This window comes from Odocoileus virginianus, chromosome 16, assembly GCF_023699985.2.
Source record: "Odocoileus virginianus isolate 20LAN1187 ecotype Illinois chromosome 16, Ovbor_1.2, whole genome shotgun sequence".
In the NCBI taxonomy this organism is placed as follows: Eukaryota; Metazoa; Chordata; class Mammalia; order Artiodactyla; family Cervidae; genus Odocoileus; species Odocoileus virginianus.
The window spans coordinates 43,931,328-43,956,873 of record NC_069689.1 but is presented as its reverse complement, the minus strand read 5'-3'; the positions used below and the strand labels follow the sequence as shown (position 1 = coordinate 43,956,873).

General features: G+C 44.4%; 1 protein-coding gene across 2 annotated transcripts in view; it reads right to left on the bottom strand.

The window, feature by feature from the left end:
- The window catches only part of ADAMTS17 (ADAM metallopeptidase with thrombospondin type 1 motif 17), a 398,742-nt gene that overhangs the window by 60,723 nt on the left and 312,473 nt on the right, over positions 1-25,546 (bottom strand). For both annotated transcript variants that reach the window (XM_070478143.1, XM_070478144.1), the window contains exons 17-19: positions 22,692-22,849; positions 19,434-19,593; positions 16,021-16,156 (exon numbers count right to left, since the gene is read on the bottom strand). In XM_070478143.1, coding sequence (XP_070334244.1) covers positions 16,021-16,156; positions 19,434-19,593; positions 22,692-22,849 — 454 coding nt within the window. The remainder of the gene's footprint in view (positions 1-16,020; positions 16,157-19,433; positions 19,594-22,691; positions 22,850-25,546) is intronic.

Sequence of the window (25,546 nt, the reverse complement as noted above, 5' to 3'; positions counted from 1 at the left end):
TAACTGACTATCTTTCCTTCCCAGATTAGCCACATACTTATTCTACTGGATGATTTTTGTGTCTGCTGTCAAGTTCAAGTCACGGAACCCAGCTCACAAGTCTTGGCTGTTTTTATCATATTCCCTGAATTAAAATTTCAAGTAACCTTTGTTACCATATGCCAGTGGCTCATCATGTGGTACTCATACCATCATTATCGGAAGCTTTGTTTGAAATGCAGAATCTCAGATCCCTCCCTAGAGCCACTGAATCAGAAACTTTAGTGGTGGGCCAGGCATTCTGTGGGTCAATAAGACCCCAGGGGGTCCCAATGCATGTGTTCTGAGGATCATCCCCTGAGGTTCAAGCCTGTTTCTGACTAGCTCTTGGAGAATGCCTGGCCCTGAAGTCACCCTCTGTCCTCTCTGACAACTCACTGGGCAGATGCAGCCGCAAGTTTTCCCTCCCTGCTCTCAAGATTTAGTGTCAAGCTGATTCCAAGTGGCCAGGGAGTGCTGGCTCTCCAGGAAACGGATTGGGAGTCACAAAAGGGAAACATTCCCGAGCCACGTGCTTGGTGTGGGCCAAAGCGCATTCATTACCTCTGTGGTGCTAATTTCTGCTCTCAGTGCCATAAGGAATTCCTCGTGGAAATTATGTACTTATATTTCACCAGGCTCCTTCCTTCAGCAGTATTTAAATCCAAATACAGGTTAGCAGGCAGAGGTGCTGGCAGGAGCCAGCATTTCACATCCATCTATATCAAGCATAAATTCATCACTTACTTCCACCACCTCTCCAGCCCACATTGCCCTGAGCCATGGAGGGGGACACATCTGGATGCTTCCAGTCACGCACCAAGTCATAATCCAACTTTGGGGTCTGAAAGATGCTGAAACCCCTTCATAACCCCTTTTCCTTCCCAAGTCCTATCCTTGTCCTACTGATAGTATTATCTGAAGTCCACAAATTAAGAGCTCAGAGACATTCATAAAATTATAAATGAACCACTCAACATAGTTCTGCTGTTTTAATTTACCCTAAAATACATGTAAATTATGTAAACTTGCTCTGAAAAGAAGGGGAATGTTAGCATATACTAGGACCTTCCCCCAAATCTTCATTACCTGCAAAATACCACTATAGGTTATTTAAATTGCATTTAAATGTACACATTGTACTGTGTGTGTGTGCGTGTGCACACATGTGTGTGGCATCTTCAGAAATGATGGATAACATGTAAATGCTGGCGTCTAACAACTGGCTGATGTTTACCATTAAAAGAGTTTTGTAGCTGAGCAGCGGTGATGGTTTTGGCTAGCGTTCACTGAGGGCTTACTTGGGACAGAGGAATTTATAGGCATTACTTCACCTAATTGTCTCAAGACTTCTATGAGAGAGGTTCTAACTTCCCAGTTTATATGTGGTAAGATCAGGTAACCTGCCCACGAATTTGCCTGTAGCTAGTGGTGGCTCTGTTACCTGAACCTGTGCCTGCCTTGACCAAGTCCATGACCTCAGTAACCCCCACATGAGGCCACCGGAAATAACATGGAGAGAGCTTGTCATTCTTTTTCTGATTAGCTATTGAACCTAATAAATTGGGTGCCTTGGTTTTTCCACATAATAAGGATATAATGTTCTTTTTTTCCCACCTTTAAGACAAATCTATTTAAATAAAGGCCACAGTAAGGTATGATGGGTGAAGGAAAGATTTAAGAGGTTTCTGCAGGAACTGATGCTAGTAGAATGGAATGAGGGAGGTTCAGGGTTGAGTCAAAGTCAGAGTCAGATCAAGGTCAAGTCAAGGTTAAGTGGGGGCAGGACATAGCATGGAAAAATCCACGATGACTGTTCTGTGGGAAGGTGAAGGATTTAACTGGGGGGGTCCCAAACCAGCCTCTAACTTCCACTCTTCTGTCATTGGAGCATCTACCCCCCCACCCACACTGGTGTGTAAACACTCATGGTCCTGGAATGAAACCTTGTTTTCAACACAATGATGCTGACCAAGAAAGTGAATAATTCTGGACGACCGAGGTGCTTTCCCTCCACCAGTGCTAAACAATCCATTCATCTGTTCAAATGACTCACTGGCCCCCCTAAACCCTGGGTGCTGTTGGGCACAGGGGACAGAGAAGCACAGCCAAGTTTCCAGTGCCCATCTGACACACGGCAGGTGCTCTACAAATGCTTGTTGAATGAACGAGATGTTGACAAGGTCCTTGCCCTTGTGAGAAGAAAAAGAAGGGGAACAACAAACAAAGGGCTGACACAGGTGTATCACCCTGTTCGTGGCACCCAGGCTAGGTGAGGTCACTGTTCAGCCCCAGCGGGCACACTGGAGGTGTCACAGCTATGGGTTTGAACCCTCAATGGGCAGGTTTAGCTTCTTACCCAGAAAGATCATGAACCTGGGCCACAGACGGCCTCTCACCTGTCCAGTCCCTTTAACTGGTGCCACTGGTCCCTCCAGTCTGAGGGTTCCTCCCAGTCTCTCTGAGCCCAATATCACCTGACAGGGGGCCAAGAGGGAATCACTGGGCATTCACAGGACAGCACCCTTGCAAGCACCATACCTGCACCCCAACACTGCACACAGAGGCTTCCTGGGAAGCCACCTTCACATCTGAATCCCTCATATTAGACAGCGAAATTTCTGAACTTTAGTTTCTTATCTAGCAAAGGTCCAGATAACCATAAGAATAAATCAGAAAATTAAGCAGCTATAGCATTTAGCAAAACTGCTCAAGTGTTTAATTTTAAAATCATAAGTTTTGTAGTGTAGTCTAAAGTCAGGAAGGTTGATTCCTCCAGCTCCATTTTTCTTTCTCAAGACTGCTTTGGTTATTCGAGGTCTTTTGTGTTTCCATACAAATTGTGAAACTGTTTGTTCAAGTTTTATGAAAAAATACCTTTGGTAGTCTGTCTGATAGGGATTGCACTGAATCTACAGATTGCTTTGGGTAGTATACTCATATTTACTATATTGATTCTTCCAGTTCAAGAACATGGTATATTTCTCTATCTATTTGTGTCATCTTTGATTTCTTTCATCAGTGATTTATAATTTTCTGTATACAAGTCTTTTGCTTCTTTAGGTAAATTCATTCCTAAGTATTTTACTCTTTTCTTTGCAATGGTGAATGGGATTTCTTCCTTAATTTCTCTTTCCTTAATTTTTCTTTCTGATTTTTCACTGTTAGTATATATAGGAATGCAAGGGATTTCTGTATATTAATTTTATATCCTGTGACATTGCTATATTTATTGATTCAGTTCAGTTCAGTTCAGTTGCTCAGCCATGTCTGACTCTTTGCAACCCCATGGACTGCAGCACGCCAGGCCTCCCTGTCCATCACCAACTCCTGGAGTTTACTCAAACTCATGTCCATTGAGTCAGTGATGCCATCCAACCATCTCATCCTCTGTCGTCCCCTCCTTCTCCTGCCTTCAATCTTTCCCAGCATCAGGGTCTTTTCAATTGAGTCAGCTCTGTGCATCAGGTGGCCAAAGTATTGGAATTTCAGCTTCAACATCGGTCCTTCCAATGAACACTCAGGACTGATCTCCTTTAGGATGGACTGGTTGGATCTCCTTGCAGTCCAAGGGACTCTCAAGAGTCTTCTCAAACACCACAGTTCAAAAGCATCAATTCTTCAGTGCTCATTATAAATCATGCTAATTTATCGATTAGCATAGTAATACAGAGAAAGAGAGAAGTCGCTCAGTCATGTCCAACTCTTTGTGACCCCATGGACTGTAGCCTACCAGGCTCCTCTGTCCATGGGATTTTCCAGGCAAGGGTACTGGAGTGAGTTGCCATTTTCTTCTGCAGAGGATCTTCCTGACTCAGGGATAGTAATAAATAATGCTAATTTATTTATTGATTAAGTTATTAATTAGCATAGCAATTTTCTGGTGGCAGCTTTTTCACTCTCCTCTTTCACTTTCATCAAGAGGCTCTTTAGTTCCCCTTCACTTTCTGCCATAAGGGTGGTGTCATCTGCATATCTGAGGTTTTGACATTTCTCACGACAATCTTGATTGCAGTTTGTATTTCATCCAGCCTGGTATTTCATATGATGTACTCTATATATATGTTAAAAAAGCAGGGTGACAATATACAGCATTGATGTACTCCTTTCCCAATTTGGAACCAGTTTGTTGTTCCATGTCTGGTTCTAAATGTTGCTTCTTGACCTGCATATAGATTTCTCAGGAGGCAGGTCAGGTGGTCTGGTAATCCCATCTCTAAGAATTTTCCACAGTTTGTGATCCACACAGTCAAAAGGCTTTGGCATAGTCAAGAAAGCAGAAGTAGATATCTTTCTGGGTCTCTCTTGCTTTTTCTATGATCCAACAGATGTTGGCAATTTGATCTCTGGTTCAAAATAAAAAAAAAATCAAAATCTGCGTTTTCTAAATCCAGCTTGAACATCTGGAAGTTCTCGGTTCATGGACTGTTGAGGCATCACTTGGAGAATTTTGAGCATTACTTTGCTAGCAGGTGAAATGAGTGCAACTTTGTGGTAGTTTGAACATTCTTTGGCATTGCCTTTCTTTGGGACTGAAATGAAAACTGACTTTTTCCAGTCCTGTGGCCACTGCTGAGTCTTCCAAATTTTCTGGCATACTGAGTGCAGCACTTTAACAGCATCACCTTTTACGATTTGAAATAGTTCAACTGGAATGGAATACTACTCAGCTATAAAAGTAAATGCATTTGAGTCAGTTCTAATGAGGTGGATGAAACTGGAGCCTATTATACAGAGTGAAGTAAGTCAGAAAGAAAAAGACAAATAGTGTATATTAACACATATACATGGAATTTAGAAAGACAGTAACAATGATCCTTCATGCAGGGCAGCAAACGAGACACAGATGTAAAGAACAGGCTTTTGGACTAAGTGGGAGAAGGCAAGGGCAGGATGATTTGAGAAGAAAACTTTGAAATATGTACATTACCGGACTTCCCTGGTGGCTCAGACAGTAAAGCATCTGCCTACAATGTGGAAGACCTGGGTTCAATCCCTGGGTCAGGAACATCTCCTGGAGAAGGAAATGGCAACCCACTCCAGTATTCCTGCCTGGAAAATCCCATTGACAGAGGAGCCTGGTAGGCTACAGTCCATGGGGTCGCAGAGTTGGACATGACTGAGCGACTTCACTTTCTTTCTTTTATGTACATTACCACACGTAAAATAGATGGTCAGTGCAAGTCTGATGCATGAAGCAGGGTACCCAAAGTCAGTGATCTGGGACAACCCAAAGGGACAGGATGGGGAGGGAGGTGGTGTAGGTTCAGGATGGGGGGGACGCATGTATACCCGTGGTTGATTCATGTTGATGTATGGCAAAAACCACCACAATACTGTAAAGTAATTATCTTCCAATTAAAATAAGTAAACTACTTCTTTAAAAAAGATTAAAAAAAAAATAAAATCATGAGTTTCACTTCCAGACAAGGGAACCACCATGGCTCCCCTACAAACCCCCTCTGACCCGAGGTCACTACAACGCCATTTGCTGACCTCTCCCTTTCCACTTTAAAATATCAACTTATAGGTGCCCTGGTCAAAAAGGGTTCTTTTGTCATGCCATGGCAGAAGCAAGTTGTGCTACTTTTAAAATGAAAATGACATAGCAGAAAGTATGAAAGATTTAAAGTAGGAAAACCTTGTTTGAGTTCTACCTGCTATGGGTATGACCCTGAGTAAGTTACTGCACAATCAAGTGTCTTGAAATCTTCATCTCTAAGATGGGGTGACAACCCCAACTTCCCAGCCACTCCCCACCATCTCTCCTTGCTATGGACAGGCAGGGACAGACTGGCTCACTCCCACCCTACCCTGGATTTCTGCCACCTCCATAATTTACATCTTAGCAAGAAGAACACAGGTCCTGTTTTAAGATTCTCTGTTTCTACAATAAATTAGTTTTCAAATATTCTTTTGAGAGAAAAAAAAAAACGTTTCTCTGGGGTTTATAGGAACAAACTGAATTTGCAGTAGAAAAGCAAAAGGACAGTGAATAGGGCTTAACCAGCAGCTGATGAGATCACAGCCTGGCAGCATTTCTTCTCAGCCATCACACCTGATCAGGTTACACTCCATTACTGGCGTTTGTGTTGGTACGATTTGGGGGTTAAAATAACCAGGAGAAGCTTGGGTTTGGTAACAGGTTGTACCACACCCAGGGACTCAGAGTTTGGAAAAAAACTCTCATGCTTTGAGAATCACATGGCTGCTGATGCTGAAAGTTCATATCCAAGAGTAACATTCCCGACAGGCTGCCTTTCTCACCAGGACACAGGAATTTTCCAGTACAGTAGCCCTCCTGCTAATAGACTTGCCGGCACTCGTCCTAGCTGGACAGCATCCACTGGATGGTCTTGGCTAGTCTTGGTTTGATCATGATGTCAGCATGTCTCTATGTGTTTGGGGTGGAGGACACGTCTGCTGCTTTTGCCTGCCCAGTGTCGCCTTTCTTTTTCTGATAAGAACACCTCAGTTTTCCTTTGGGTGTCTGCATCATGCCACTGGAGGGCATGTGAGCCAAGCCAGGCCCATTGGATCTTCTCCAGGAAGCTGGACTCTCAGTGGAGCAGCTCCACCGCAGTTGCCTCTGAGATCCCCTCTCCAAAATGCTTTTGACCATTGCTTCAATTTTGGGAGATATTCCACACCCTATTTATATATGCTTGTCTTTTTGGTATAGTTTTAAACTCAGTTCCTGGTGCCTGGGATCAAAAACCTTGATGTTTTCTAGTCCAACATTTTGCTTTTCCAAAGACAATGTCCAGTGAGATTTAGAAGTTGGTGGCCTCATTCATTTTGGGAGGCTGGTGGCACAGGAGTTCCTTTTGCAGCCATGTCCTGAGTGAACTAGGGAGTCCCACCCCACTTGGTCATCTTCAATGGGAGGAAGAGGTCAATGGAGTGTACTTTTCAGGTGCAAGCACAGGGCACCCTGAGCAGTTTACCTGGTTGGGTAGGGGTACCCTGAGCCTCCTGTTGGAGCACCTGCCTCTAGAAGCTCTAGGAAGGGTGGTTTTCAAGATCAAAGTTCTCCTGGGGAAACAGCCCAATTCTCATAGTGATTTACAGAGCACAGTGGCACATCAAAAGTGTGTCAGAGAGGAACTGTATAGTCATAAGTCCCATGTGTCTCTATGTAACCAGCACTTCTCTTTCTGGACAACCACAGAGAAATGCCTCCCTCTAAACTTTCCATGGGCCCTGTGGTGGCAAGAACAGACATTCTACCTTATTCTTTTTTTTTTTTTTTAATTCTTAGCTACATATCATCAATATCCTTTTAAAAGAAAATGGAGCATAATTGCAGTGGGCTTCCCATTGGTGCCTCAGTGGTAAAGAATCTACCTGCCAATGCAGGAGATGAAAGTCTGATCCCTGGGTCAGGAAAATTGCCTGGAGAAGGAAATGGCAACCCACTCCAGTATTCTTGCCTGAAGAATCATGTATAGAGGAACCTGGTGGATTACAGTTCACAGGGTCACAGAAACGCTGGACATGACTTAACAACCCAACTTCCCAGTGGCTCAGTCAGTGCCTGCAATGCAGAAGACTTGGGTTCAATCCCTGGGTCAGGAAGATCTCCTGGAGTGGGGAATGGCAATCCACTCTGGTATGCCTGCCTGGAAAATTCCATGGACAGAGGAGCCTGGCAGGCTACAGTCCATGGGATCGCAAAGAGTCAGACATGACTGCATGACTAACACCTAACAACTCAACAACAACATAAACGCTTTACAGTGCTGTGTTAGTTTCCACTGTACAACAAAGTGAATCAACTATATGTATACATATATTCCCCCCTTCTTGAGCTTTCCTCCACCCACCCCATCTCACCCCTCTAGGTCATCACAGAACACAGAGCTGAGCTCCCTGTGCTATCCAACAGCTCCCCGTTAGCTATCTGTGTTACACATGGTAGTGAATATATGTCAACGCTACTCTCTCAGCTAGCCCCATCCTCCCCTTCCTCTGCTGTGTCCACATGTCTCTTCTATGTCTGCATCTCTATTCCTGCCTGGCAGATAGGTTCATCAGTACCATTTCCCCAGATTCCACATATATGCATTAACATACAATATTTGTTTTTCTCTATCTGACTTCACATTGTTTGACAGACTCTAGGTTCATCTACATCACTACAAACGACCCATTTTCGTTCTTTTTTGTGGCTGAGTAATATTCCATTAGTACCTTATTCTTGATCTTAGGGGTAAAGCAGTCAGTCTTTCATCATAAAGTATGATGTTAGCTGTGGGGTTTTGTAGATATAGAACATTTTGTAGATATCTGTATGTATTTGTAGATACAGAATATTTTGTAGATACCAGGCTTAGGAAGTTCTCTTTCAATCCTAGTTTGTTCAGTGTTTTTTTTTTTTTTTTTTTTTAAATCATGAAACGGTCACGTATTTTGTCAAAGTCTGTTTTTGCATCTACAGAAATGATTATTTTGTTTAAAAAACATTTTATTAATAAAGTGTACTACATTAACTGATTTTCAGATGACATACCAACCTTGTATTCCGGGGATTAGTCCTATTGGTCATGGTGTATACAATCCTTTTAATATGTTGCTGGATTCAGTTTGCTTGTATTTTTTTCTTTTTGCATCAATATTCATGAGCAATATTGGTTTGCAGTATTCTTTTTCCTTGTGATGTCCTTGTGTGGCTTCAGAATCAGGGTTTTACTACCCTCACAGAATGCACTGGAATGTGTTCCCTACTGTTTCATCTTTTGGGAAGAGCTTGTGAAGGGTTGGTGTTAACTTTGCTTTAAATATTTGGTAGAATTCATAAGTGAAGACTTCCAATCCTGGACTTTTCTTTGTAGAAAGTGTTTTGATTAGTAATTTAATCTCTTTGTTTGTTATAGGTCTATTCTTTCTATTCTTTATTCAGTTTGGGTAGCTTGCATTTTTCTAGCAGTTTGTCCATTTCATGTTCATTATCTAATTTATTGATGTACAGCTTACTGGCATACAATTGTTCCTGGCACTCCTTTACAGATCTGTCTTATTTCTGCAAGGCCTGCCTTGAGACTTGAGGGATTTTAGATCCCTGACCAGGGATCAAACCTGTGTTCCCTGCAGTGGAAGCATGGGGTCCTAACCACTGGATGGTCGGGGATTCCTCTTCTTTTTAAATACAGTGTTTACTGCTACACATTTCTTCCTAAAGTTTGCTTTAGTTGCATTCCCTAAATTTTGGGAAGGTGTGATTTCCTTTACATTCATCTGAAAGTATTTTCCTAATTTTCTACGATTTCCCTTTCACTCACTGGTTATTTAGAAAGTGTTTTGTTTAATTTCCATGCATTTATGAGTTTCCAAAATTTCTTTCTGTCGTTGAATTCTAATTGTATTTTTTTCCTGTAATTGTGACATAAAAATCAGATGCAGATATCGAGGACATAATAACTGAGAAAAGAGAAGGCCCTCCTCACAGGCCCCGGGACAACATGGAAAGTGTTAGTCAACAGAATTCAGTTACCTGTGAAACTGGTATCTGGGAAGCCTCTTGTCCTCTGTAATGATCAAAGGGAGGGATGTTCAAATGGTCAAAGGGTTTAAGTATGGAGGAAAAGAAGAAAACAGAAGCTTTAAATTTAAGACAAAATTCTGGAATCCTTTCTTTCTCCAGTGTTTCCTACTTTAGACAAATAAGTAAAGGCTTTAAAACAATACTATTTAAATACAAGTGAGGTTCTAGAATTTGGGTAGTGACAGAAAGACGTTTTGGAATTCTTTCAACTAAACTTTTCCTCACCATTCGCATACTACCGGATAGGCATATGATAGATCACTGATGCTATTCTCCATTTTCCCCATCAGGCACTTTTCCTTTATTTCACAGGGATGTGGGGCACCCCTCATCCCGAGCCTCCAACCACGTGTTCAAGTGTCTGGAGAGTGGCTGGGCCTGAAAGTCAGGAGCAGCACTCCAGCGATTCTGAGGTTTTCACTGCCGCCTGCAGGCCCTGCCCTCCCCGACTGAGAGCTCTCCCGAGTTGCGGGCTCCTGTTCGGGCACACGGAGTGCCATAGGTGGCCTCCTCCAGTCTCCTACATTCAAGGCACAGTGAACAGAGGAAAGACGACTAGACTTACCTATTTTATTTTAGAGGAAAGCAAAAAAAAAAAAAAAAAGCTTTAAGTTTTAGACTAGCTAGAAATGGATTAAACAACGGTATCTTTTCAGATATTGGCAGCACCTTAAGGCCACATGTTACAGGCTTCATTCTTAAATTAGGATCACATACACACACAGACCACGCTTTCATAAAAACATGAGGAATTACATTCAGTTTTAACCTAAAATGAGGGAAACTGGATAAAATAATTGAGCAAAGAGGACAAATTTAAAATCCAAATACATTTCCTTGCAGATGACTATTCAGTTCAAATCTGTTGCCAGTAAGATATTGAATATTCTTTCTTGAATCACCCTAATTCAATGTACAGTACAGTATGTGCTGCCTGGGAAGAAATTCAAATCATAAATACTATAGGGAAATATCCAATAGCTCAGAATGGCCTTTTCAAGTAGCCAATAAGCTCTAAAAGACTGCAAAAATATTAAATCCACTCACACATGAGCTATGTGTTCCAGACTGAGCACATCCCTGTCATAGCCCCCCTCCTTGCTCCAGGACTACCTGGAACTGGGTCTTAAGGAGTTGGCACACAGGGCCACTTGGGCTGCTTGCTGAATGCCAGATGACGGCGGGGCCTCTTCCCTGCAGACTGCGGTCGGCAAGGTGAAGGCTGCTGGCCACAGTCACAACAGCTGAGCTGATCTGTGATTTCTGCCTCTCCTGCCAATGTCAGGTCCAGGCTTGCTGATGTGTTTGTGCTGCTGTGCAAGATACTGGAGAGAGGCTGTCTGCCCTGCCTGTCAGATTCCAGACTCCACATGGTCATGGCAGGGTTTGGGAGAAGCATCCACAGAGAGAGGGGCAGGATTAGAATAAAGAGGTGTTAATGGTGTGAGTTGGGAAGGTAAAGGAAACTGTCGGGAACTCGGTGGAAAAAAAAGGTTGAATAAAATAAAAGGGGAATCAGGGGAGATAAAGAAAAACAAGGGAAAAAGACAACCATCTCTGTTGTTTTAAAGGTCAAAGAGTAACAATAATACAGAAAGACTCTTTCATCTTGCCAGATTCAACAGCACACTACATTTTGGCTTTTAAAATAACGTTTACACCATTGGGTTCTGGATTCTTCTTCCAACCGACAGGTTCTGACTTCCAATTGTGCTCACCCCCAACCCCCTGAAGCACCTGTTTTTTCCAGACCGCACACTTCTCCAAACCCCACCCCCTGACCTAAGTTCAGTTTTCATTTACGATTATATCTCTCTCTGTCTGGCACTCATTTTCTAAGATCTTCACTTCTCTTTACTTACTAGCCTAAATGCATATTACTCTAGACTTTTAAGAAAGATTCATGACAGCTAGATCATGCCATGCAATAATTCAAGTTCTACCATCTAAATGTTTGTGTGTTTATATATATAAAATATCTATACATAATACATATGCACATATGTATGTATATTGTGCATGTGTGCGAGTATGTATATAAATAAATAAAAGCAGCATTTGCAAGAGTTTTAAAATCTATCAGATCACACATTTCTTTAGCCAAACAATAAATACTCTGTGATGAGTCATGATACCTCACTTTCAAGTGTCCACTTTAAGAATAAGTATGACATCAGATGGTTCAAAATAAGCAAATAAGCAAACCAACAAATACAAGCAGGCTAGGATAGGCATCCGGGAATTTCTTTTCTAGGCTCTGAGGCAAATTCCAGGTGCTGTCTTCTCTTTTATCAATTTTATTTCCTACTATGTTTTTGGAAATTCCATTCATTCTTCCAGTCTGATGCATATGACTTCACAGAGTTGGAAAGGGAATGAAAGGGGGTGGGACCAAAAGAAGAGTGGTAGGAAGGAGAAACCTAATGTTTTATCAAGTTTGTTGTTGTTGTTTGGCTGAGAGTAAAGACTTTGCCTGTCTTTCACCTCTATATACATTGGTACCAAGAGCAAAGTCAAGTGAATTTATTCAATAAACATACATTGAATAAATGAAATCAATGACTCTGTATTGTGTGCTGAGGGTCATGCTGGATGGTTATAACGACAGTACTGGCTTCCCTGGTGGCTCAGTGGTAAAAGAACCAATGCAGGAAACACAGGAGATGTGGGTTTGATCCCTGGGTTGGGAAGATCCCCTAAGAAGGAAATGGCAACTCACTCCAATGTTCTTGCCTGGGAAAATCCCATGGACAGAAGAGCCTGGTGGGCTGCAAGGCCATAGGATCGCAAAGAGTCGTACACTGACTGAAGCTACTGAACACACATACTGAATAACTGGGCAATGCAAAGTAACTCAGTATAACAAGATGCCCTCTCTTGTATGATAAGAGAATACATTCCCTGAGGTGGTGCCTTCAGAGCTTGGGCTCATGCTGAAGCTGTGATCCCATTATCTCAGTGGGCAAAACAAGGGTAGGCAATAACTTAAGGCAAGCTATCATTCATGGGCCAAGTCTGGCCTGCAGATTGTACAGCCCAGGAGCTAACAATGGTTCTCACATTTAAAAGGGTTATAAAACAAAACAAGAAACAGACAGCAGAAATCAAATATGGCCTACAAAATAAAAATATTTACTCTCTAGCCTTCCACAGAAAAAGTTTTCTGACCCTGTTCTAAAGAGACACTGAGATTAGAGAAGGAAATGGCAACCTACTCCAGTATTCTTGCCTGGAAAATCCCATGGATGGAGGAGCCTGGTAGGCTACAGTTCATGGGGTCGCAAAGAGTCAGACACGACTAAGCGACTTCACTTTCTTTTCTTTCTTTCTGAAGTTGCTGTTGTTCAGTCATTGTGTCTAACTCCTTGTGAACCCATGGACTGTACACACCAGGCTCCTCTGTCCTCCATAGTGGGGTTTGCTCTTGGAGTTTGCTCAAATTCATGTCCATGAATCAATGTTCAAGCTGGTTTTAGAAAAGGCAGAGGAACCGGAGATCAAATTGCCAACATCCGTTGGATCATCAAAAAAGCAAGAGAGTTCCAGAAAAACATCTACTTCTGCTTTATTGACTATGCCAAAGCCTTTGACTGTGTGGATCATAATAAACCATGGAAAATTCTGAAAGAGATGGGAATACCAGACCATCTGACTCCCCTCTTGAGAAACCTGTATTCAGGTCAGGAAGCAACAGTTACAACTGGACATGGACTGGACACGACTGAGAGGCTGAACTGAACTGAGTCGGTGATGCTACCTAACCATCTCATCCTCCACTCTATCCTTCTCTGTTTGCCTTCAATCTTTCCCAGCAACAGGGTCTGAGGTTACTTTTAATCTAAAGTGTGTTTGACTTGAATAGTGTTCAAACACAGCAAGACTGCAGGCCTAAGCTCTGTGGGTTTTCTGGAGCCACATACACAAGCTCAATGTTACATGCATATGTAAAAAGCACAATAGCTGCTTTGGAATGCTTGTCTGCTAATCCCAACATATATGTCATCTTGGAGTTAATTTCTATTAATTGCCTTCTCTGATGAGCATGCATCACATTTTTCTGTTTCTTTGTAAGCCTAGTAATTTTGGATTATATCTTGAACATGTTATGTTTATTACAGAAGTGCTGTCCAATACACACACACACACACAAACATGAGCCACATAAGCAATTTTAATTTTCTATTATCTACATTAAAGAAGTAAAGAAACATGTGACTTTAATATATTGCATTTTGATCCAATGTCTTCAAAATACAACAGGCTTCATTGATGGTTCAGTGAGTAAAGAATCTTCCCCAAATGCAGGAGACATAGGAGATGTGGGTTTGGTCTTTAAGACCTGGAGCCGAGGGCATGGCAACCCACTCTAGTATTCTTGCCTGGAAAATCCCATGGACAGAAAAGCCTGGTGGGCTACAGTCCATGGGGTTGCAAAGAGTTGGATACGACTGAGCAATTGCATACACACACATTCAAAATATAATTATTTCAACATGTAATAAATATTAAAAATTAATAAGATATTTTATAATCTCTTTCCAGACTAATTCTTTGAAGTCTGGTATGTATTTTATATTTATAACACATCTTGATTTGGACTAGCTAGTGGCTACCATGTCAATCAATCAGCATGCATGCATGCATGCATGCTCAGTCGTATCTGACTCTTTGTGACCCTATGGACTGTAGCCCACCAGTCTCTCCTATCCATGGGATTTTCCTGGTAGGAATACTGGAGTGGGTGACCATTTCCTCCTCCAGGGATCTTCCTGACCCAGGAGGGATCAAACTTTCCTTGCAGGCAGGTTCTTTACTGCTGAGCCACCAGGGAAGCACCAATCACATAGCTCTAAATATCATTCTAGGAGAATATGAGGGTTTGTCCAGTATGAGCTCTTCCATCATTATGGGAAACAGAATCCTTGACTGATAGTTTTTAAACTTTACCCCTTGGTACTTCACAGAAGTGCTGTGGGCCAACTGAGACAAGGGGAAGGCTAAGCGCACTGAACCACTCGTCCCAATTATATATGCATCTCAAGTCAATCAGACCAACTCTGATTTCATGTTTCATATATTTCATTTCTGTGCATAATTTAAAAAGATTTTGATACTAAAATAGTATGAAAACATAAATGACTATAGAATATGATTCTTGAGTGGGTCCCTAGGATAGTTCTTGCTCAGTTATGCCCTTGAACCTATGCTGACGTCTCTTCTAGAGTCACTTACTCTCCTTTCTAATCATATCACAAGAGTCAGCTGTGTCTACTTTCAGGAAAAGAAGCTGTGGCCTCTCTGATACCTAAGTCTTTACAGTGGCAAGTTCTTTTCTTCAGCCCCACATGTGTGTGACTGATTGACTGATAAATCGATCAATCTACTGATAGGTTTGCAGGACAACCAAATGCTCAAGACTTCTAGAAGTGAGCTGTTTCTCATGGCCTTCACCATTAGGGTAGAAAATTTCAGTCTTAATTTTCCAAGGATCACATAAAATCACATCTCACCGTGCTTTCCCTTCTGGCTTCCCTCTCTCATTCACATGCATTTTATCAGTTTGACAAAGAAAAGAGGGTGAGAAATAAAACCAAATGCTTTGTGATACTTTTCACCAGGTGAGCGGTACAAATTGAGTTTAAGAAACCCCCAAAACTGCCAGGTTAAAAGCCCAGCTTCTTTCAATTTTGGTTTCCTCAGGGTATATGCCTTAAAGAAATTATCCTTTAATAAAAAATAAATTAATTAAAAAAAAAAGTCCAGCCTCTTTACAAAAGCTATACATGCCTTAACCTGATGCACAGAACCACAAAACAAAAGCCACATACCTCAATGCTGGGCAGAACAGGAGGCCAGGCGTGATATTACATAATACAACAGAATCAGATACAAAGTCCCACTAAGATGGAAATAAGGAGGCTTTACTGATGAACACATTCCACACAATTCATCTCAGTTAACAACCCAAGAGAACATACTTTGGAGTACACGGCCATGAAAGCTAGGGTTGGAAACAGAAGTTCTGATGGATCCCAAACGATAAATAACTTACTGATGTTAATTTCAGCCACTAAATCACACCAATCACTAACACTAACCAATCAGAATCACTAATGCATACTCACAGGTGCTCACACTCTGAGCTCCTTTTCCTCCAAGATAGAGTAACTTGGAGGAGGTGACATGTGCCAGGTGAAAGTGTGTGGAGACGGCTATTTCTTTTTTCATGAGATGCTCTTAATGGTCCCCTATGAGATGCCTTCCAGTGAGGACTATATACTGCTATCAAAGTTATGGCTTAGTAGCCAGAAATTGAGTATTTTGAACAATCAAAAATCACTCAGCAACAACAACAGAAAACAGAGCAAGACTGGTATTAATTGTGCATCACCATACCCCATTCATGGGTGCTGCCGCTCTGACCCTGAGGATCCAAGCTTGAGAATATAGCTCCTTACCGTGACTGGCATGGGTGCAAGTTGCACCTTCGAACCTGGGGCTCCGGGCGGCTGGCTTGAGGGCAGTCACTGTCGTTCACTAGAGTTGTGGTCTTGTTAACAATCCGTGTGCAGGACACGATGCTTCTGCGTTCCCCTGGAAACCAAAATACACAGAATTGAGAGGCCACAGAACACATACCTGGAAAGGCCATTTATTCACCTTGTGGAGGAATATTCAGGTGCATCTTGTGATCAGTCTGTCACTTAAATTGACTCTTATAATGCCTGTTGGTTGTCAGAGAGGGAGGATCGTAATCTTAGGGATGAGGGTGTGTGAGACAGGGCAGGGGTAGCAGGGGCAATAGAAAGACCCTAGAATAGGATCAGAGAAGCAACGCTTCAGATCAGCTGTGTTCTTGGACACCTTGGGGTTCATTGGGGCCAAAGTTCTGACTTGGGTCTCTAATTTCTAACAAAGATTACCAATCCCTATATCTGTTCATTTGAAGTCTATGGATATCTGGGCTTGATTAAACAACTGTACAACAGCCCTCACCAGAGATGACAGTTACTTATTACATAATTCCTGCTTTCTGGAGAGAAGCGAGAAACAGTAAGACTTGTCTGAAGGACATAAGCCAACCTGAAATTTTTTCTCCCTATCAACTGCTGTTCATGCCTGAGCATCACCTGCTCCTGGGAAGCTTCACGAACCCCAGCCGACTACACATTCATTCTTTTGGGTGTTTCCAAAGCACCCTGCACACTGCTTGGCCATGACTTTGTTAGGAGTGGGGATGAATGATTGGGAACCAGAAGGGCAGACTCTGGAGCCAGGCTCTCTGGGTTCAAACTTGGCTTATTAGCTAGCAGAGTGAGCACAGGATTGATAGCTATCAATCATGCTTCTGTGCCTTGGTTTACTCCACTGGGCTGGCTTACTTAACTTCCATGTGCCTTAGGATGCTTTCAGTTCATTTCAGTTCAGTTGCTCAGTCATGTCCAACTCTTTGCAACCCCATGAATCGCAGCATGCCAGGCCTCCCTGTCCATCACAAACTCCTGGAGTTTACTCAAACTCATGTCCATCAAGTCGGTGATGCCATCCAGCCATCTCATCCTCTGTCGTCCCCTTCTCCTCCTGCCCCCAATCCCTCCCAGACCCTCCCAGGGTCTTTTCCAATGAGTCAACTCTTCGCACGAGGTGGCCAAAGTATTGGAGTTTCAGCTTCAGCATCAGTCCTTCCGGTGAACACCCAGGACTGATCTCCATTAGAATGGACTGGTTGGATCTCCTTGAAGTCCAAGGGACTCTCAAGAGTCTTCTCCAACACCACAGTTCAAAAGCATCAATTCTTCAGCACTCAGCTTTCTTCACAGTCCAACTCTCACATCCATACATGACCACTGGAAAAACCATAGCCTTGACCAAACGGACCTTTGTTGGTAAAGCAATGTCTCTGCTTTTAAATATGCTATCTAGGTTGGTCATAACTTTCCTTCCAAAGAGTAAGCATCTTTCAATTTCATGGCTGCAATCACCATCTGCAGTGATTCTGGAGCTCCAAAAAATAAAGTCTGACACTGTTTCCACTGTCTCACCATCTATTTGCCATGAAGTGATGGGACCAGATGCCATGATCTTAGTTTTCTGAATGCTGCATTTTAAGCCAACTTTTTCACTCTCCTCTTTCACTTTCATCAAGAAGCTTTTTAGTTCTGCTTCACTTTCTGCCATAAGGGTGGTGTCATCTGCATATCTGAGGTTATTGATATTTCTCCTGGCAGTCTTGATTCCAGCTTGTGTTTCTTCCAGCCCAGCGTTTCTCATGTTGTACTCTGCATATAAGTTAAATAAGCAGGGTGACAATCTACAGCCTTGACGTACTCCTTTTCCTATTTGGAACCAGTCTGTTGTTCCATGTCCAGTTCTAATTGTTGCTTCCTGACCTGCATATAGGTTTCTCAAGAGGCAGGTCAGGTGGTCTGGTATTCCCATCTCTTTCAGAATTTTCCACAATTTATTGTGATCCACACAATCAAAGGCTTTGGCATAGTCAATAAAGCAGAAATAGATGTTTTTCTGGAACTCTCTTGCCTTTTTGATGATCCAGTGGACGTTGGCAATTTGATCTCCAGTTCCTCTGCTTTTTTAAAACCAGCTTGACCATCTGGAAGTTCACGGTTCATGTATTGCTTTAGAGATGGTTAAAATGAATTGATATATAAAGTGCTTAGAACAGAACCTGGTAGGGGTTAATACTTTATGTTAGCTATATTATAATAAAAGATTAACAGAAAGTCAAGCACAACTATGTGGATCCTACACTCCTCAGTTTGTCTTCTGGGGAATTTGTCACGGTAGAGCACTGAACATGAGTGAGCATAGAAAGCACAGAGATGACTGGGATGCAGGTCAGGGAGCTGGGAGTCATTGGTGCCATAAAAGGCTGTGATAGTGAGAACAGCAGAACAGCACCCCTTACCCCCAGCCAGTGAAGCCTGCTAACTCTTGCGTTGGGGCCATGCTGAGTTTGCAGCAAGTTGGCTTGGAGGAAGTTTGGTGCCACCAGCCCTGCAGGACCAGTGCCAAGCCCACGTCTCACCTGCCAGCCCACCCTCTGGGTTGGCATTCCAGGGTCCAGGTCAACCTTCTGTTCTAACTCTGTCCATCAACATTTACCCGACTTGCATCCATCCAATGACCCTGCTCTGTGTCTCGTCAGGGTGCTGTTGGCTAAGAGTTCAGAATGCTTCCCTTCACTCCTCCTAAACAACACAGTAATGACTATGATGTTCTTTGTTCATATTGATGTTTATAGTATTTGAGTTTCCTCCTGCAGTGGGCAATGAGGGCTGATCATCCTTTTTTGGAGGTGAGGAAATTTAGGTACAGAGAGAGTACATCATCTGCTAATAAATGGAGGCAAGTCCTGAAGCCAGAACTCAGGCCCAGAGTATTTCACTGGAGTTGGAGGACTTTTCTTTCCATTATATTACTGCTGATTCCATGGGTTTCCATGTATTTCTACTGGTGACTGTGGCAAAAAGGAAAGGGTATTTGAAGGTCAGAAACATCTTCTGGTGCCCTTTCACCAAGTGCATCAGGTGAAAGTCTGTTCTGTGCACCCCCAGGGTCACCTGTCACACTTGTGACATAGCTACACATTAGCCAAACCTCCACTCTGATCAGCATCAAAGGCTGTTGGCAAAGCAGCCACATGGATGCAACTTCAGCCTGGAGGAGTTTGGAAGCAGACACTGCCCAGAGAAATTTGCAGCAGGATGCAGGTACATTCCACAGAAATACAAGTTACTTACATGGTCAGCCCTTCCCAGTCAATGTGCACTCGCCACGGAGTGCCCCTGAATTCACTTCTCCTCTGTTTGGTAAAACCCCACACCCAGTGAGCCCCAACCCTGCTGCTCACCTCCACCACACTGCACACTGCACCCTTCCCAGCCACTGTGGGTCCAGATGAACAAGGAGTCCTGGGGTTTTTCTGGTTCGCTTTGGTTTTCAGTGGTGTAGTTTACAGGAATGGTGTATTCATAATGAATTCCGTAATTTTGGTCATGAAATAACAACACCTGCATCAGCAGCAAAAATAAAAGGCCACTGTGAGACAGAGCAAGAGCCCAAGGATTGCTGAGCTTGCAAGCCAAGCCATGTTGTGGCTGTCTTCCCACCAGGGGTAGCCCATTCTTTCGGGGGTTTCAAAACAGGTTCATTCCAGAGGCACTCCTTTATTTCAGTTTTGGTTTCCACAGATACTCAACTTGGGGGCTGGAGCATATGTAAACCATTGGTACTCTTTTCCACTGGAGAGAGGACTGGTTTAGATGAGGGATCTGGGGATAAGTGAGTCTGAGTGCTCTAACTGCACTTTACATGCTCCATGTAATCACCCACGAAACTGCCCTTGTGGGTGAGAAAGACACAAATGTAATGCTTTTTCTAAACAGGCATCTGAACAAGTAGGGTGACTCCTCTGAAAATAAACGCCACTCTTCACTCCCCGAGCACCAGTCACTGCCATGGGTAAGGCAGGCTCCAGGTTAAACACAGCCCCTACAAGGGAACCTCGTGGATGCCTGTCAAGGATGCAGGAGCCTTCCTGTACCATGGGAGGTAGGATCGTGATAAGGCCCACAGAGTGGCACAGGCCTGGCACAGGGCTTAAAGCTGGGAGTGAGGTGTGGGGGAGCCACGATCCTGCAGCTTGGGGACCCTGGGGTCTGAGATCCTAGCAAGTGGGCAGGTGGAGGGGCCTTCTCTTAGTTTGGTAATGCATTTGACAAGCCTTGTAAGCACAGGGGTGCTCTACTGGCTTTATTTCTCTCTGTGTACTTAGTGGTGCAAAACAAGCTCTTTTGTGGGAGCTTCAGATGGCCTGGCTGTTGGTGGTACATCTTCAGCCCAGGCTTGGAACCGGGTGGCACTCCTGGGTCTATGCAGCCAGCAACTTCGCTTCCAGACTGGGGTTCTGGGAGAGCCGTCAGCGGGAGTTGGAGGCAGAAGGTGCTCCATCTGACCTGAGGGAGGCCAGGCAGAAAGTGTGCCAGACAACAGGAGTCGCTCTCCCGCCCAAGCATCTCCCAGCCCTCCTAAGGCTGGAGTTGCAGGGTGGGGGTGGGGTGCTAAGAGCAGCCCAAACTGAATAAACATCCACTTCTCCAAGAAATAGACTTGCAGTAATACATTTGGAAAAATGCCTCCAGTTTAAAAAAAAAAACAACTCTTTAAAAGAGATCTTTATTATCTCAGTATGGGAATAAGACTGGTGAATTGAGAATCCATATGAAACCAATTTCATGCAATTTTGTAGCCACATATAATTTGTGTGTCCATGTACATAATTGGTTTCAAATGCAGGTCCCCGTGGCTCTATGGGTGCTCCTGACCTCACAAGCAATGAGCACACCTCAATTCGGGGACAATGGATTTCCCTTCAGAGGAAGACGGGCTCATTTCTACGTTTAAAAACTGGAAGTAACTAGCAATCATATTTCAAGAGAGAAAAGTGATTAATGTTCAAGAAGGCAGGAACTTCAGCTGTGGCAGTTGTTGCATTCCCCGAGTTTTGTTTACCATGGTCTGAATGAATCCAGGCTGTGCATTTGCTTTAATGGGCTGACAATTCACTCACAGTTTATGCAAGCTTTGGGGAAAGAAGGGAAATAGACCCATCTTGGTGTTTGCTAGAAAAGCAACTTCATGTGCTCACAGGTGATACTGCTATCTTGGGTTCTAGCTTGTCTTTCACTTCCTCTTTTAGTCCCTCTGAATGACTGCTTTTAACTCAGGACAGGAGGACATGTTCCAGTGACTTAGATTAGGAAACAATCTAATCACAGAGAAATGGCTTGGATACAGGCTTCCCCAGTGGCTCAGCGGGTAAAGAATCTGCCTGCCATGCAGGAGACCTGGCAGATGTGGATTCAACCTCTGGATCAGGAAGATCCTCTGGAGGAGGAAATGGCAATCCACTCCAGCATTCTTGCCTGGAAAATCCCCTGGACAGAGGAGCTTGGCGGGCCACAGTCCGTGGAGTCGCAAGAGTCAGACACAACTGAGCGCATTAAGTGTGCACAGGCTATTAGGTCCCAAAATCAACTTTTAAGTGTATATCTGCAGTAGCTTTAGTGTGTGGATTTTTGCACTATGTCAGCCATGGGAACTAGCTCCCTTTGCTCTTATTGGAAATTGTAACAGGCTTAGGGCCATTGTGGGAGACATCTCTGCTCACTTGCAGAGCTGATCTCCTCAGGAGATTCTTACTGAGAGGTGGCATGGGAATCTCTCAGGTATCACCTAATCTTAAACAGATGCCAGCTGCCAGAAACCACAAATTAATGGGGATGATAAGAACTTCCAAGTAGAGACTTCGGGTGGCATGGAGGACAAACTGTGCTTTGATTACATACACACAAGCTGTCACAATTTCCATTCTTTGGAAGGAGACATGGAATCAATAATTAAGAGCTATCAAAAGTTAGCCACGAGAACTTCTGAACCCTGAGAAGGCAATGGTGGCATTCTTTTCCCTGGAGATCTTTCATAGTCTTAAAAGGCAGTATAACCAAATATTTCATGGGGTCCTTCCTGAGACAACACGTAAGACCAGGGTGCCCTGATCTGGCCCAACTCCACAGATTTCCCGAGACCATCTGGGGAGTAAATAGTCCAGTAGAATTTGTTTCTGTCTCAATTCCTGAAGGCTTGTTACAAGCTGAGCCTGGAAAACCTGAGTGGTGTCGGTTTGGAAACAGAGTCAATAGTTTGTTTTCAAAAGGTAGTTTCTGATGTAATTATACAAACTGTGGGGCAAATCTAAGCCACCTGATACTAAAACAGACTTTGAGTGGGACTGTCTGCTTAATGATGCCAGGTCTCCCCGGCGGCCACATGACTAAGCATTTCCATCCTGGAGGCGGTTCCTTTTGAAAAAGATGGGAGTTCTGCCAGTAAAAAGCCAAGGCAAAATTTTGAGAGGGCAGCATTTTGAAGCATGTAGTGAAAAGGATTACACAAGGAAAAGACCAAGGGAGAGATCTGAGCAGCAGGTGGCCAGGCAAACCACCAAGAACCAAGCATACCTCCTCCCACAGGGCCCCAGGGAAGAAGTCGACTGGTAGACCTCTAGGACCCAGCCGACTCAGGACAAATACAAAAGCACAGCAGATACCATCAGATGCAGCGGCATTTTGGTTGGTCCCTTGGCAGAAATTTTCTCCCACAGGCCCCTTCGAACATAGCGGACGGTTGTGCCTGCAATCTGGAACTCTCCGGGGAGCTCTATCTTCCAGTCACTGTTGATGGATCTCTTACTGGAGTCCTTGAGAGCTAGAAAGAAAATGGAACACCACAGAATTGGGGGAGTCAGCCTGTCTTTGAAGGGAGTCAGCGTGTCTTGAGGGATGGGTCGGAGGTCTCATGCTCCGCCTCCACAGGGCAGAAGAGGGAGGCCTGCCATGAGGGAAAGGGAGCTTTCTCTGAGAACAGAAGGCTGGCTCACAGGCAGAGAGCAGCTCCTGACCCCAGGTGCCTGAGTGAGAGCTGCCTCGACTCCTGCGCCTCAGAGCGTGGGCTGGTGTCTCAGAACCGGCTCACACAGAGGGGGTGTCGGGAGGAGTGCCAGAGGATGCAGACAGCCACACACAGCCCTATCGCATTTCACTAGACTTACAGAGTAGGGGATTTTCTGCCGGATGAATGGATTCTATTTCCACATGTCCAAGTCTCCAAAACAGGTTTTGCATCTTTAGCAAAATTCATTCATTTCACTCTTACCTACCTGGGGCTTTTTAGAGGGCAGCCTAACTCTAGTGTCCCTTAGGGATCTGATAACCCCAGATTAGTGAAGTAGATGCTCCTTCAAGAAGCAAGTGTCCTTGAACTAAAGACGGGAGTCTCTCACCCTGAGCTGCTTACAGACAGACGTGGCAGTTAGTCAGCTGATGCCATGTGAGTGGCAGGGCTGCGCCCACCCTCAGCTTCATGGCCTTTGCCAGGTTCACACTTTGCTCTCTCTGACATTCTGCTGCTGGCCATAGCAAAGATTTGGTTTTCCATACAAGCCATGTATTTATTATCATCTGACTGCTCACCCGTAATTTCTTTGTTTTTTCCTCACTTAGGCTTTAGAGTCATGTGGTTCTCATGAGAGAGCATTCTACAGTGAAATTCTGGGCTTTTTTGGTTTGTTTTGCTTTGTTATTCAGGAAAGTAAACAATGATTATAGAACCTACTCTGACAAGTAAGAGAAGGTGGTAAATAAAAATAGTCAATACCAAGTCTTTATGTTACTCAAAACACAAAACTCTCTGTGCACCCCAAGTCCAATGCCACATTCTTTGCCAGCACCCCTGAACCCTGCACAGTCCACAATCAGCGAAATCAGGTTCCCCACCCTTTGCTTATGAGGTCAGAAACAAAATGCCCACCACTTTTGGATAATGAGAGTTGAAACCCACAAGTAGTTTCAGTTAAGCCTGAGCCCACGAGCCCTGGGCTGGGTTAGGACCTGATGGGTCCGACCCTGGTCAGGTCACAAGCAGCTGGGGGTGCTGCCCTCTGCTTCCTGGTCTGCAGGACACGGTGGTCCCGGCGATCCCCTGCCCCGAGGGGGAGGTGCAGGCTCAGCACCCCGCCTTTACAGGAACCACCAAGAGAAACCAAGGGGTCTGGTAGGGCCGCCTCCTAGTAGGACAGCTTCCAGGAGGGGTCACACTCGGTGAGCGTGGCTGCGGATTACAGGACTCCAGGAACGGCTTTGAAAAGAGAAAGCTCCGCCACTTAGAACCCAATGTTTCCCTTCAAAGAATTCCACCCACTCTTGGGATTTCCTGGCTACTAGAAGGAAGCGAGTCTGTTGGGATACTCACAATTTCTGCTCATTTTTCTCTTCTTAGCCACCGCCTGCAAGTCCGCATATAAAGGGCACATTCTCCATATGCTTTTACCCATTTGACCTTCCCAACAGCACTCTAAGGTAAAGGATTACTGTCTTCTTTCTCACAGATGAGGAAATGGGGGCACAGGGAGGTTCCGTAACCTGCCTGAAGTCACACAGCTATTGTCACGTGGACACCTGAACCGAAACAGACCAAGGTCCCACATTCGTTAGGTTACAGCACAAGTCTAGAGTTTTATGACAGATGCTGAAATGTGCAAATGTCATATTCTCCCAGAGAACACATTCCAACCTCAGATCGCTGTGATGCCTCATGTTCTACATATCCTCATAAAAACAACCAACTTTGTGGTTTTCCACAGCTTCCAGTGAACTACCAACCTACAAGTACTTCCGGCCCAAGGGTGCATGGGTGTTCACTGCTCTTTCAATTCATCTGCAGGTTTGGACAATTGTTTTCTTACCTCTTTCTGAGGGCCTTGTAGCTGGTGCTGAAGACACAGCTCCTGCCCTGAGGAGCTCAGGGTCTGAAAGCAAGGTGGGCTAGATGACAGATAAACATGAGCCACTTGTGGAAGCTCTGAGACAGAGGCCAGTCCAGGGCTCAAGCGTGCGTGTGGGCAAAGACCGGGCCCGCCGGGGAAGGCCTTCTGGAGGGGGAGCCCAGAGCTGAGATGGCAGGAAAGGCAGGGAGCAGAGGCGGCCGGAGTGCCTGGCAGCTTGGATTTGCTCCCTGATAAGCTCAGTTTCTGTGCAGAGTCGGGGGGTGGGGAGGGAGGCACCCTGCCCATGCGGAGGAGCAAGAGGAGGTGGCAGAGAGAGGCCGCAGAAGTGGAGGAGAGGGGAGGCTTACTGTCATTGTCACTGGGCTGGGGACGCTTGAGCAGGTTGAGAATCTCTGTGACTTGGAATCAGCGAGGTGAGCAGAGTGAGTTTCTGTGAAGCTGGGTGCTGACCACCGTCACTCTGGGACCTCCCCAGAGCCCCTTTCCCTCGCAGAGACCAGGCACACGGGGCGGCCCGCCCCGCCCGTCTCAGCCTGCGCTCGCACCCCAGTCGGCTCCTGTACTCAACGCCCCCAGCCGGGCCTGGCCATGCTCCACTTTAGGGCTTCTGTGAACATCTC